This window comes from Microtus oregoni, unplaced genomic scaffold, assembly GCF_018167655.1.
Source record: "Microtus oregoni isolate MIOR12 unplaced genomic scaffold, Mior012 000023F_ref0000262, whole genome shotgun sequence".
Lineage (NCBI taxonomy): Eukaryota > Metazoa > Chordata > Mammalia > Rodentia > Cricetidae > Microtus > Microtus oregoni.
The window spans coordinates 37,111,805-37,126,117 of NW_024543082.1; the positions used below are offsets into that span (position 1 = coordinate 37,111,805).

The 14,313-nt window shown below is 47.4% G+C and overlaps 1 protein-coding gene across 1 annotated transcript in view; it reads left to right on the plus strand.

The window, feature by feature from the left end:
• Positions 1-14,313, plus strand: part of Urb1 (URB1 ribosome biogenesis homolog) — a 63,074-nt gene that overhangs the window by 12,335 nt on the left and 36,426 nt on the right. Inside the window, exons 6-14 of the mRNA XM_041673393.1 lie at positions 80-165; positions 1,363-1,497; positions 2,005-2,129; positions 4,692-4,887; positions 6,199-6,336; positions 9,617-9,790; positions 10,512-10,641; positions 11,279-11,395; positions 11,742-11,854. Coding sequence (XP_041529327.1) covers positions 80-165; positions 1,363-1,497; positions 2,005-2,129; positions 4,692-4,887; positions 6,199-6,336; positions 9,617-9,790; positions 10,512-10,641; positions 11,279-11,395; positions 11,742-11,854 — 1,214 coding nt within the window. The remainder of the gene's footprint in view (positions 1-79; positions 166-1,362; positions 1,498-2,004; positions 2,130-4,691; positions 4,888-6,198; positions 6,337-9,616; positions 9,791-10,511; positions 10,642-11,278; positions 11,396-11,741; positions 11,855-14,313) is intronic.

Below are 14,313 nucleotides of genomic sequence, written 5' to 3' on the forward strand. Positions count from 1 at the left end.
GTACAGAACTGGAACCAGATTGTTTGCTCCTCATTTCAAAGCACCCCTGTGTTTAATTCTTTGCAACTTTTGTTTTCAGAATTTATCCCCTGTATTTTTAGCTCAGGCATAAAGGAGGATAAGATTTCTACCGTCAACATGTTGTTGTCTACACTGAAAACAAAGGTATGTGTCCATCTTGGTTGTCTTTGGGAAGGCCTAGAGGCCTGTGCCCCCCCCCCCCCCCCCCCCCCGGTGTTTCAGAGTTGAGACAGCAGCTTATTAGGCTTAAACTTGGTCTTGGTGGGGAGTTAGTCCTGGAGCCGGTCCCATTTGTTACCATAACAGCAAAGCTGCCAGTCTGCAGTTCATGGTACCTCAGCTGCAGTGCTTTGACCTGTAAATGTAAATGATGCTTTCTTTACACGTCTGCCCGAGCTCACTGGAGTTGTGATGCAAGTCTGCCTTTTTCAGGTGTCTTAAGAGACATTTTAAAATGTGGTGAAAGGATCAGGACTTTTATATAGAAATATTTTCAGTGGTCAGTGAAAAACTGACCCTCCAAAATGAAAAGTCAGAAGCCAAGGCTACTAAGCACAGACAATACATTATTAGGTGGTATTTGCCATAGTGTTTCTCAGCTAAGGGTGTTTGACTCCTTCTCCCCCTAGGGGAGACCATTTGGAGATGTCTGTTGGTAGTTTTGATTGTCACTATGGGACATCCTACAGTACATCTCCCAGAGTGGGGCTTGAGAAACCTGCTTACACTGGAACCTACAGTTGGTTTTTGCATCAGTACCACCCAAGGATACATTTGGAATACTTGTTCCTGGACCACAGTGGCAGGGATTTGGGGTAACTCTGGGTGGGCCAGAGGTCCTGAATGGGGTCCTCTTTGTAAGAAGCAGTGCCTGCTCCCTAGACAGAGATGTGGTGAAAATTGTTTAGCGGGATGCTGGTCATGGCTTTGTGGGGATAGCCGAGTGTGGGACCACTGGTACAACCGCCACAGGGAGCCATGGTAAACCCTCCAAAACAAGGCAATTTTGAATGATGTGGGAAAAGATAAACCATGTAAATAAAGGAGACACCCAAACCATAAATAAACATGACCTCAGGCAAAAGAGATAATCAGTTAGCACACACAGGCATCGCGGGTGTAGGTGGGCGGGGCTAAAAGGAAACACCAAAATGGTAAGTGGTAGTCTAAGATATTTGGAGATGTTGGCAAATTTTTCTCTTTCTGTTCTTTCTTTCTTTCTTTCTTTCTTTCTTTCTTTCTTTTTCCCTTGGTATGCATACTTTTATAATAATAGAAAACAATGAACAGTATTGTAAAAGTTATTGACTTTCTTTTCCTTTCTCTTTGTTCTCCTTCCAGGTAATTCACAATAAAAACATCACGAAGACCCAGAAGGTGCGCTTCTTTACTGGGCAGCTTCTGAACCACATCGCCGCTCTCTACAACTGGAATGGGATCACAGATGTCGTCCCTGAAAACCCAGAAAGCATTGAAGTAATCTGGATTTGCTTATCTTTGTCTTTGTGTGACCCTCACAGTCAGGAGGAGGAAGCATCCCAACTACTGCAGGCCTTTAAAGAACTCCAGTCTGATCTGTTCCCTTTGACTTTTGGCTAGATAGGTAAATTAGTGTTAATTCTTTGCAAGATGTGACACAATTTACGAGGTATTTATTCTAGTCTTGGAGCAATGAGCATAAACCTTCTTTTGTTTTTAATGAGAAAATAGTTATCTCCTGCTGAGTGACATTCTGGGTGGCCCTGTGGTGCCTGCCTAGTAGGCTTAGGGGACTTCATTTTTAACTTTAAGATACAAGTTTAAGCTGAGCCCTCTTAAGAGTATTGTCTCATGGTGACCCGTGCAACCTTGGTTACTTGCTTGCATTTTAAACTGACCTCAAGCATTTGTTTTAAAATAGTTCTTAGTTGTCATCTGGTGACACTGCCATGTTTTTATTCTGTAGCTAGGACTTTGGAATTGATAGTTTGTTAAACCTTCTAGGTGTCTGCTGAAGAGGCGGGGAAAGCCATGGTGAGGGACCTCGTTCATAACTTCCTGATAGATCTCTGTTGTTCTCGAAAGCATGGGATTAGTTTTTATGACGCCTCGTTGGGAACTTCTGGCAGGTAAAATACATTGCCGTGTGAGCCTCTGTGTGTGTTCCTTAAAGAATGGCACATCCTGACTGTCCATTGGAAACCAGCTAAGAGGAGGCACTGTTGCTTGGAGTCAGAATCATGAGCATGATTACATTTACTTTAGGGGTGGCTGTGGGAGACCTAGAGAGAGTCTCTCCATCAGTGCCCTTGGGGGCAGAGTGCTGACAATAGCAACTTAGGCACACAGAAAAAGGAGCATTTACAGTGGAAGGTAGTGCATATGCATGCATGGGTGTACTAAAGAAAATGGTGGCTTCTGGATCTGAGAAAGAGCCCCAGAGTGGGCCTTCTTAGGCTTTACAGTAGCCCGGAGCTTTACCCCACCTTTGCTGAAGAGGAAGGAGGCCACATAGAGGGCAAGGCACTTGTCCTGTGAGCAGCAGATTCCAAAGCTGATCCATGTCATAGCTGAACAGCCCCTGCTCCTCCTACATGCTGCCAGCGGGTAGGACAGCAGAGTGGCGTTTTTGTCTACTTCCTAATTCACAGTTATGAGATTTTATCAGTAAGGAAATGAGGTCCAAATCTAATGGTATTAATTCTTTTGAATGTGTTTTGTAGGCAGATAGCTATATGTCTTTTTTTTTCCTTTTCTTTAACAAGGCAAACAATCAATCTGCCCCATCTTCATTCATTGGTAAAGGGTTGAGTGTGTTTTCTATTTTTATTTTTTTCAAGACAGGGTTTTTCAGTGTAGCTTTGGAGCCTGTCCTGGAACTCGCTGGCCTCAAACTCATAGAGATCTGCCTGTCTCTGCCTCCCAAGTGCTTGGATTAAAGGCGTGCGCCACCACCACCCACCCGGCTTCCTTAGTGATGTCTTTTCCTCTTCTTGACTGAGGAGCATTTCTTTATGAATTCAGGCTGGGTGTGGTATCATACACCTTTAATCCCAGCCTTTGGAAGGCAGTTGGAGCTCTGTGAGTTCAAAGCCAGCCTAGTCTCCATAGTGAGTTCCAAGACAGGCAGAGCTATATTATAGAGAGACTTTGTCTCAAAAAACAAACACATATGGGCTGGAGAGATGGCTCAGCGATTAAGAACACTGGCTGCTCCTCCAGAGGGCCTGAGGACAGTTCCCAGCAACCACATGGTGACTCACAACCATCTGTAATGAGATCTGGTGCCCTCTCCTGGCCTACAGCATACATGCAGAACACTCATGCATAAAATTAAATGAATAAAAATCAAAACACACACACACAAGATTTCAGTCACTTGTAACTTAGAATGACTAAAGGGACATATTGATTCCTTCAGCGTGGTGCACTGTGGGAAAGTCCTGTGACTGCTGATTTGTTTTGAGATTATTTTGATTTAATTTATTACATTTCTTTTACTTTTTAATATTTTTTCTGTGTGCTGGGACTTAAGCCAGGGCTTTGAGCATTCTGGGCAGGTGCTCTACCTCTGAGCTGTATCTCTAACCCTAACTTTAGGAAAACTTAATAGTAGCTTTTTTTCTCATCAGAATGACCTCATTTTCCTGTTAAAATGCAGCTTAAAGAGATTAGAATCCAACACAATGTTACAACCGTTAGAAACTGGTTACACACCCCCAGCATTTCCCCTCTCTTCACTGTGCTGCTGCAAACAGGTGCAGTTAATATGGGACTTTTGAAACTATGGGCAAACAGTGTTTTTATTTAAGGGTTGGGGAGGGAGCACTGTGCTGATTGGAAATGGGGAGAATTGAGGAATTAAAGGCAAGGTGGCCCAGCAGTCATGGGATTCATCCCCTCATTTCCTCTGGTAACCCTTGCTCACATAGCCCCTCTCTTGTCACTGTCATCGTGCCCGGCCAAGGCTTCTGTGACTTCTCACAACCACGAATAGTTATTTCTCTGGTCCTAGTCTGATGGGCGAGAAGTGGTCAGAGCAGAGGTTGTCATTGCCTAGGATGGTGGTGCTGTACACTCAGTGGTCAGCCGACGAGGTTCCAGCATAGAGTAAGGGTGCAGCCTTCCTCTGTAAGGGTCGGAAAGCTGCCTACCCTGCACTGCCACTGCGGACTGAAGTGCCCACAGGTGAAGAGCAACGCTGTCACTGTCGAGTCAGACTTTAAAGGCAGGTGGTAGGCCGTAGGATGGCAACCCTGGTGAGCCCTTAATTAGTGAGCAGGTGACAGAGTCTGGAGCGTCTGGATGCTCTGAAGTAGTAGCTCTGGAGCTGCAGCCATAGAGATCCTGGGCCTGGTGCTTCCCGACTGAGGTTTACTCTCAGCGGGCTTTTGTCTGTTGGCCGGGTTGGTGCAGAGTGTGCCTGCTTACAATGATCTCCCCGCTTAAGCCTCTTGAGCAGTGTTCAGCAGCATGTTATCAGGCCCGGCTTCACTCTTCATCTTCATCGTGTGCTTGAAGATGCCTTTGTCTGCTTGGGGACACCATGGCTCTTTCCCCATGGATTTCTTCCCTAGGGCTCCCCTGCAGGCCACGTCATACCCCATCGGGTACTCTCTCCTATGTGACTGCTGTGTTCCTGAGAGCGACTTCTCTTGCTGACCCTCTGGCCTTGTCCCTGTCCCTAACAGAGGAGGCAACTTGACACTCTTGCACTTCTTGTTGAGTTTGAAAACTGCGGCTGGGGATGAGCTGGTGGCCAGTCTGGTGGTGAATGTTCTGAAGGTGTGCCCGGACCTGTTGACAAGATACTTCAAGGAAGTCACCTTTTCCTTTCTCCCAAGAGTGCAGTTCACTTGGCTAAACAACGTGAAGCTGCTGAACAAGGTACAGAGGTCTGTTGGGATGTGCAGTGAAGCCCTGTCTTGGGGACAAGGGGCTCTTTAGACGTGGAATTTGGTGGCCTTGTCCTCTAGTAGCATCGGCTTCTCAGTAGCTGTATTTGGGATTCTCCTTTTGACGCGCTTGAGCTCCTTTCTGACTGGGAGTTGGGCTGTGTCTGTGGAGTCTGGAGAGGACTGTACTACTTGCGGGGAGTGAAGTGTCAGAGTGGTGCGGACTAATCCCTTCCCAGCCCCACTCCTCTGCCAGCACAGCTCTAGATCACACGGCCATTCTTGAATGCTTGGTGGGGGTGGGGTAGATTTTGTAATCTTTGTGCCACCTCTGCAAGGTCTTCGCAGGCCCAGGGACCTTCCTGTGTCTTCCCACACGCAGCACTGGGGTTGCAGGTACCTACGCAGTCATGCCTGGTGTTTTATGTGGGTTCTGGGGCGTTGAACTACAGGTCCGTGTACTTGTGCACCAAGTACTCTTACACTCTGAGGCATCTGTTGAAATGCTGTAAGATATGACACTTCACCACTATTGTTGACGTTCAAAGACCTGTGGATTTTGAATTTTCAGATCAATCAAAACAATCAATAGAACCATAGTAGTGACACCTGATGTGGCTAAATAAACTTTCTCTCTAATTTATGGTCTTCCTGATCGGGGAAAGTCCCATGATTGATTGCTTGTGTCTCCGTTTGGTCCTGGCATTACCTGTAATACCAGCTGTTTTACTCATACATTTCCTGGTTTTCTTAGAGAACCTATGTTTGCAGGCCTCTGCAGAATCCCATGAGAAGCACTCACCTTGGGGAAGCTGCCCTGGGGCCAGCATCTATCCTAAGAGCTACTTCTGACACTGTCTAGCCCCATGCTGCTGAAGGGGCACTTGTGGGGTTTTATAGCTTGGCTTGAGTCCTTATGATGCGGCTTGCTTACTGTGTGGCTGGTAATCCCACTGGGGTCCAGCTTCGATACCATAACACATTTGTATGTTAAATATCTCTCTTTGAAGGATTTTTGTGGAGCTTTAAAAGGACAGTGTGATTAACAGGGCAATGTTGGCTCACATCTTTAATCCTAGCCCTTAGGAGCCAGAAGCAGTTGGATCTCTGTGAGTTCAAAGCCTGGTTTACGGAGCCAGTTCTAGGACAGCCAGGAATACACACAGAGAAACCCTGTCTTGAAAAAAGGGGGGGGGGGGAGCCCTTGTTCTGATAGCTGTGTACAGTGTGTGAGTGGATCTGGGGTTCTTACAGTTAGTACTTTCTTCCATTCATAACCCACTCTCTTTCTTCCCTCTTTCAGATCTATGAGGCCCAACCAGAGATTTCCCAGGCCTTTTGGACCAGAGAGTTTATCCCCTTACCAAGACTCCTTGCGATGGTGATGGTGACCACAGTGCCTCTGGTGTGCAATAAGGTCATGTTCACTCAGGCATTAAATGTAAGTCACAGAGAGAGAGAGATGGGCCGATGGAAGGGCACTGGCTGCTCTTCCAGAGGTCCCAAGTCTGGTCTTTGCACATGGTGGCTCACAACTATCTGTGACTCCAGTTTCAGGAGATCTGACACCTTCTGGCCTCTGCTAGCATTGTACAAACGTGGTGCACAGACAAATATACATAAGGCAAAACATTCACACACATAAAAACAAAGGTAAGTCACACACAGACACAAACACCAGCTTTCTCTTGCAGAGCCCTCTGCTGACCGCATTTGACTGTTTTGTCAGACAGGGTTTTAGTTTGAAGTCACCTGTGAGGGGCAAATCCATTCACTTGCGGTTAGCATTCCTTCCAGAGGTGACTAGCATGGTGTCCTCATCCCTGCTTCAGCGTACTGTGAGGACCCCATCCCTCCACACACATGTCTGTAGTCCCGTGTGGGTATGGGAAGTTTCTGCAGTAGAACTTCACTATTTCAGGCTCTCTGGAAACAGTGGGACCAAACTCTCTTCTTTCTTTCTTTTTTTGTTTTTTGTTTTTTCAAGACAAGGTTTCTCTGTAGCTTTGGAGCCTGTCCTGGCACTAGCTCTTGTAGACCAGGCTGGCCTCGAACTCACAAAGATCCGCCTGCCTCTGCTTCCCGATTGCTGGGATTAAAGGCATGTGCCACCACTGCCCAACTCTCTTATTTATTTCAAGGGCCTTTTCGACCAAGTGTTAGGATTTCTGGGGAACATTTACTTTGAGGGGCAGCTTTTTTCAGGTAGTGTTGGAGAAAAAAAAAATGATACTTAAATTTCACATCTTTTCTTAGTAGCTAAGAGCACTTGGTTTTCTTCCAGTTTGTGCCAGCACCCATGTTGGTCAGCTTACTGCTGCTGTAACTCCAACTCCAGGACATCTGACACCCTTCTCATGACCTCTGCAGACACTTGCATTCATGTGCTCATATTCACACATAGACACACATGCATATAAATAAAAATAAACTTCAAAAAAATTCACATCTTATTTCTGGTAGAGGTCCCCCATTTCCCATCAGAAGCAACATTTGGAGGGTTCCTGGTTTTTTGTTTGTTTGTTTGTTTAACCAGTGTTCTAGTTTTACGAGAATGGTTGTTGATTGTTGATACACCTGGTGCTGGACTCTGGCAGCCCATTCTAAGCCCAAGTAGTCTGATGTCCACCGAGAGTCTTGGCACGCAGAGAGCCATGCCCAGCCTTCCAGAGAGGGCAGGTGGTTATGTGACAGGAGCCATGGTGCTCTGCACAGGCGTGTGTCGGCCTCAGTTCCTGAGAATGCGGGGAGCCCTTTGATGCCCCATTCGGGGTTCGTGCTGAGTGTACAGTGTGTCAGGAGAGGTGACCTGTGTGGGACTAGACAGAAAGGGCTTTTGTTCTCTGTGACAAATCATCGCAATATCAGGTCCCGTCTGCTGTGTGGAGAGATTAACATTTTCCCAGGGGCCTCAAGAAAAACGGGAAAGAACTCAGTGGCTGCACTTCCTTGGAGGCCTCGTTTGCACTCTTCCCCTGCCTAGTCTCTGCAGTCAGACAACAGGCTGCCTTCCCTTCCAGGTCCAGGGTTTTATCTCTAGAGGGGTGTCCCATCTCCTGGACTGAGCGGCTCGGGAGTGACTGAGCACATAGCTGTCTCTCCTAGTGGCAGCCATTCTGTGCTGGCCCAGATCCGTTGAGCCACAGCCTATGCCCTTGCCAAGAGCTGAGACTTTTTACATGTTGGGGACACATGGAAGTGAATGGCTTCTAAGGGTTGCAGTTGTGAGTTGAGTTTTGCTCTCTGCTTTCCTCTGAGAAGTTTTCCAACAGCATGTATTTCAGAGTTAGAAAGAGGAGCCTTTGCTTGTAGAAGTGGGAAGTGAGAAGGATTCGGCAGCAGGGTCTCGAGTCCTGGGTTAGTTCTGTGCTCCCTGCACTGTGGGCACTTGGGAACCCTTTTTAAGACCTGCCTTTGAAAGGGATCCCAGCTATGAAGCCATTCCTGAGTTTGGAACACATCTCTGTCCTTACGTGTACAACATTTGCTTAAAGCTGAAACTGCCCGCAGTCTGGGGTACTAGGCCATCATGGTTAATAAGAACAGTCAGAAGGCCTTTTGTGTTTCATGTAAATCTCCACTATTCCACCCAGAGCTCCACACACCCCTGGGGGTCCTGGAAAGGTGCACATTCTGCTAGAATTGGTATAGGGCCAGGGTCTCTACTTCTGTGTGCCAGACCAGCAGGATGGTGGCTGAAGAATGCACTAATCCTGGCCACGGCCTGGACCCATTTCCTCTTTTTGATAATGGGATCTATGGTCCTTGAGCACTGCTCAGCCTCTGAGGTCATCGAGGACCTTGACACTGGAGGAGCGTTCTGACGGTCAGAAGTCTGCGTGGCTGCTGTCTGTGCTGCGCTATCCTCTGTCACTGTCATCCTCTGTCACTGTCACGACACCGTAAGTTGTGTGCTTGTCACCGCTTTAGAGCGGAAAGCCCAAGGTTGAGTGACCGTGTGCGGTTAGGCTCTAGTGACAGCTGAGCGGATGAGCAAAGGGAAAGGTAGAATGCCTGGAGAAATGGGCGGGAACACCTGGTGAGGAAGGAAGCCAGAGACCAGGGCAGGGCTGCTTTCGTTTTCTTTGTTTTTGTGATGGTCAGCTCACTGTGGTTCTCCTGCCTCAGTCCCCTGGGTGCTAGAATTATATGTATGCACCACTAGGCTTGCCTCAGTTTTGTTCTTTCCATGACAACACTTTCTCTCAGGAGAGCTGTGTTAGTTCAAGACTGAAGCCTACTCAGTGATCCCCCTCCCAAAGGTTCTGTTACCTCTCAGTACCACCACACTGGAGCCAGGCTTCTAACATATGAACCTCCGGGGGACAGATTTTATCCAGGCCATCACAGTTGCTTAGTCCTCATAGAGGTGAACGGTCTGACATCTTCTCTTGCCTTCTTTCTACCTCTCTTTATGTGGATGCTTGTGGATGCCAGGTGTCTCCTGGGGGCTCCTGTGCTGTCGCTGCAGTCTGTCCTGGCCCAGTGCTGGTCAGAGACGGCTGACTGGGAAGTAGAAGCTCCTTTGGAATTGCTTTCCTGGCGACGGCTGTAGTCAGAATAGATGTCTGTGGGGAAGGTCCCCACATCACCTCTTCTCACTGTAGAGTCCAGCCAGCTCCTATGCTTTTTCCCCCAGTAGTGACCTGAGGAACAAGAGCCTGCCATGCCCAGGTGTCCACCTGGAGACATGTATGGATTTCATTCTCTTTCCTTCCCAGTTGGACAGCATACCTGTGAAACACTCAGCATTATCCCTTATTTCGGTCATTTTGAAGAGAGCGTTGAAGACAGTTGACCACTGTCTGGATAAGGACGCTTGGCAAGATTCCGGCGTGTACACAGCTGAGATGATGGAAGAGTTTGTTCAGCTCTTCAGAGAAGCTTTGAGCAAGGTGCGTGCAGGTCCCTGTCTGAGTTTTTGCTGCAAACCCCTTCACCAAATTCAGAAGAAAGGGCTGTCCTGGGAACATGGGTGGGAGCCAAGGAGTGTGTCCTCTTAGCTGCTGGTAGTAGAAGCCAGTGGGCAGGTGCAGCTGATAAATGTTCGCTTGTGTGTCTCACGTAGAACAGGTCCTTGAGTGAGCTAAGAGTCAGACCGTGCACTCACCTTTGCATAGAAGCAGTGGGACCTGTGGCTCACTAGGGGCTGTGCTGTGTCTCTTCCCTCTGCCCTGCGCACACTGATGGTACTAGGCTCAGGTAAAAGCAAATGCTAGTGGGTGGACTCCTGCTTCCCCCATGGCTAATTCTGCTAACAGCTATGGCTTCTGTACACTGGCAGTGCCGAGCACCCTAGTGGTGCTTGGCCATTTAGTTACTAGAGCTGTCCCAAGAAGGGTGAGAGAGCAAGTGTAGTTCTAGGATATACTGCAGAAGCAGGCTTGCAGGTGAGAGAGCAAGTGTAGTTCTAGGATATACTGCAGAAGCAGGCTTGCAGCTGTGAGCCTGCTCTCACCCACCCTCCTGCTTGTGTACATGACACTTGCGTTCACATGTGCTTGCTCCTCTTTCCTCTCTGCCTTTGTTTTTGCTTTTTCCCTGTTAGTGCATTCAGTGCTGTGATTTCTTTTTATGTTTCAAGCAACTGATTCTTCACTTCTCTTTCTCACTTAGATTTTGCCAGATCTGAACACGGTTATTTGGGTCTGGCAGTCATTTAAAAAGCAAGAGGTTAAACAAGACCATGGGAAAGGGAAGAAGAGCAATAACAAGACTCCTGCCGCCTCTAAGGCTGTCCAGCATGGTGAGGGCTTCAGTTACTGTAACTGTTCCTGGCCTGGGACAGAGATGACGGGCAGCCTGGGATGGCTGCTCCAAGAGAATCCTCAAGTAGCTCTGTATCAAATCTCTTCTGGCTATGAAGAGATCGTGTACCCTTTTTTGTTTAGGGAGAAGCATTAGATGGAATTGTAGATTGAATCTTAGTATCTGTTAGCAGTGCATTCAGTCTCTATGCCAGCGCCATGGCTCTCTGAGGACTTGACTGCTGCTGCTTTGTAGACGGGTGAGGACTCTAGGTGCTGTGCAGGCGGACGCGGGCTCTGAGCCACTCTTGTTGGCAGGTGTGCTTTTCCATATCTACGTCTTGGTTAATTCTTATAGCAGCACCACAGGGCAGCCCTTACTGTGTATCTCTGTCGCTCAGATGAAGACTGGTAGCCTTGACCTGACCAGGCTGCAGCAGTGAAGCGGCCTTAAGACCACGTCCGAGGAACAGTGTCTGTCCTGTTACCACACTGGTCCTTAAATGTAGTTGTTACGGTTTCTGTAGCTTGAGTATTCAGCATGCAGTTGGCTCTCACTTGTGGGATGAATGCTCCTCTGATCAGGGACAAAGAGCAAGTATTTGACCTAAAGCAAGCTGTCTCCCTTTGGTGCAGATGATGCAGAAACCATCCTTTTGAAAGCTGTTCTGCTCCAGGTCATATGCCTCTACCAACAGGTTGTCCCCCACATGATCATGCAGTACAACTTTGACTTCAGCAAACTCCTAAAAGGTGGGTCTTAAGGGACGGTAGGCAGGCTGCCTCTGTTTCTGCCAGTGGGGATAAAGGACAGTCCAATAAACTACAGCAGAGTCTAGGAGCTGAGGTTTACTGGCCGATATGATCCACCACCATTACTTATTTGTACCACTATTTCTTTTGATAATTGGGCCCCCATAAACACACATTAAGTGAACCCTTAGGATAGCAGTGAGAGTATAGAAGGGAAAGCCAACCAAGCTGTGGGAGCGGCTCCCAGGCAGGGCTGCCTGGGCAGCAGAAAGGAGAGCCCTGTAGAGGGTATGTGGGCCAGGGTGTCAGCTCTGGGTAACCTTGTGTTTTCCTGATCTCTGTGCAGGAATCATCTCTGAGCAGGGCCCTCCTAAGGAGGTCCCTCCCATCTTACAGCACCACATGCTGAAGGTGGCCCTGGAACTGCCTGCTAGCAAGTTTCTGTGGCTGAAGGCACAGGTAGGAAGTGAAAGTTCCAGTCTCCTGCTCCCAACTTGCCAGGCTGGCTTTTCTCTCCATCTCCTCACACCTTGTCAGTCAGCATTTTTGCAAACAAGGCACATCACCTCTCCTTTGTTCTGACCCCGCACACCTCAATGGTCAAGGTGGGATTGCCACCATGCCAGCAGAAAGCCGAGGCTGGCAGAGACAGGCGCTGGGTTTGCATGTCTGCTGGGATCAGAATATTACCTCACGGAGGGAAGGTAAGCAGGTACTGGTGCTCACCTGTACCCTTGAACCCCAGATCTGTTCCTGCTGTGCGCTGAGGGCATGGCCAACAAGCTTAAGTGTGCTTCTGAGTAGCTCAGATCATATAATGGCTTGGTTCTTTTTTTTTTTTAATTTGGTAACAATATTTAATTAAACTGCATTGACAGTTGCAACACCCTAGAGGAAAAGTTACTTAAAATTGGGCACATTTAATAAGTGAATTTTGGAAAGCTGTCACAGCCTAGAGATCTATAAAATCTTTTCCATTTGAAATACTCTTGACAAGAATAAATCTGTCTTCAGAGAGTAGCTAGGTTCATTGCTTTGCTGTATACATAGTATAGTGAAAATACATTCACAATTTAAGCAGATCACCTTATAAAGATGGTATAGGTGAATATAGTCAAAATTGTGTAAGATAAATGTAACTATCTAGTTAAGATCAAAGATCTTAAAATATTTAATAATGTAAATGACTTGGTTCTTATGTACAATTTTTATATGGAACCAGTAGCCTGGAAATGTATGTTGGCATTTATACACACATTTCCAGAAAGGTCTAAGAATGCTGTGGCACTGGGTTTTCTCTTTCCGAGTTGAGGACAAATCATCCTGGATAAGGACTCGGCACATGGTAGGCTGCACAAGGTACTTTGACCGCTCATCATACGAGAGTGCTTAGGACGGTTCTGCAGTACTCCAGCTCTATGTGGTGGGCCCAGGCAGTGCTGTCCAGAGCCCTCCTCCCAGCCTTCAGCAGTCTCCATCCTGAAGTGACACGTTAGATGTTGATAGAGTTTCATACCAGCTGAGCTGGACCAATAGATCTTGATGATATACTTAGAAAGTTCAGAAAGTTTTTTCACCCTGGTACTAGGGCTCGAACCCAAAGCCTTGTTGATCCTGGTTAAGCCACTGAGCTACCTCTCCTTCATACCTTTTTTTTTCTTTTAAATACAAGAAACTTGGGCCTTATCTTTTTTTTTTTTGGTTTTTCGAGACAGGGTTTCTCTGTGGTTTTGGAGCCTGTCCTGGAACTAGCTCTTGTAGACCAGGCTGGTCTCGAACTCACAGAGATCCGCCTGCCTCTGCCTCCCGAGTGCTGGGATTAAAGGCGTGCGCCACCACCGCCTGGCTGGGCCTTATCTTAAAAACAGAAGCAATCCAAATTGTCCTGTGCTGTGGAGTCAGCAGCAAGTCAGGAAGACAGCATTTGCAGGAGGGTGTGTGAGCCCGTGCATATGTGCCAATAAGACAATAAAAGAGAGAAACAGTTATATTTATAAGTTATGTTTTTAAAGGGGGAATACACATGTGAATGTGTGTACATATTTGCATTCTCACTAAACTATTCATTTACATGTATGTGCACAGATCATTACTAGAAAGACATGACGGAAAACAGGACACCTGTTATCTCTAGAAGAAATAAAGGATTGAAGAAGAGAAGCGTAATTCCTGTACTCCTTTATAGGAACTCCTAAAAAGAAAACTCTGTGGAAGTAAAAGTGGAAGGGCAAACATGTCCTCTAAAATTAACAAGACACTAATGAATAACCACACTGTTTGTTTGTGTATCAAGAAGTCAGTGTTTTGAGGCAGAATCTGCTGGTGAATCACTTGCCTGGGTGTGTTCGGGCGAGTCTTTAAAGAATGACAGAAACAGTGAAGGCAGAAGCAGTTGCTAGGAGAAGGGCTGGCAAGTGGCACAGTGCTGTGTCCTTTGGTGCTCTGTGGTGTGGCTTTGTGAGTGTCACAGGGTGCCACACTGCGACCGTCTTTGTACACCAAAGAGGCTCTTACTGTGAAAGCAATGGCAGCGTTAGGACACGAGTCGACGCGCTGTGCTCCACCCACCTCACGCTTCTCAGTGTGCCTTCTCTGCTGGCACTGTGTACTGGACCAAGTTGTCTTACTGGGGGTCGGCCTCTTCACCAAGGGCTGTGACACATTACAGAGAGTGGCCCGGGCTCTGAGGCCAAGGCTCTGTAGCCCTCTAAGGCCTGTGTTCAATGCCTGGAAGCTTTTTTAGAAGACTGTGCTGAATCCACTGAGTGGTTAGGGTTCACACAGTGTCCTGATGAAACACAACAGTGCAGCCTTGGCCGAGGCGGCTCTTTACTACCTACCTGTGCAGTGTCTACTCCAGAGAGAGCTTGGTTTCCAGCACATAATTAACTTTTAGAACTCTGATTTCTATGTGAGCC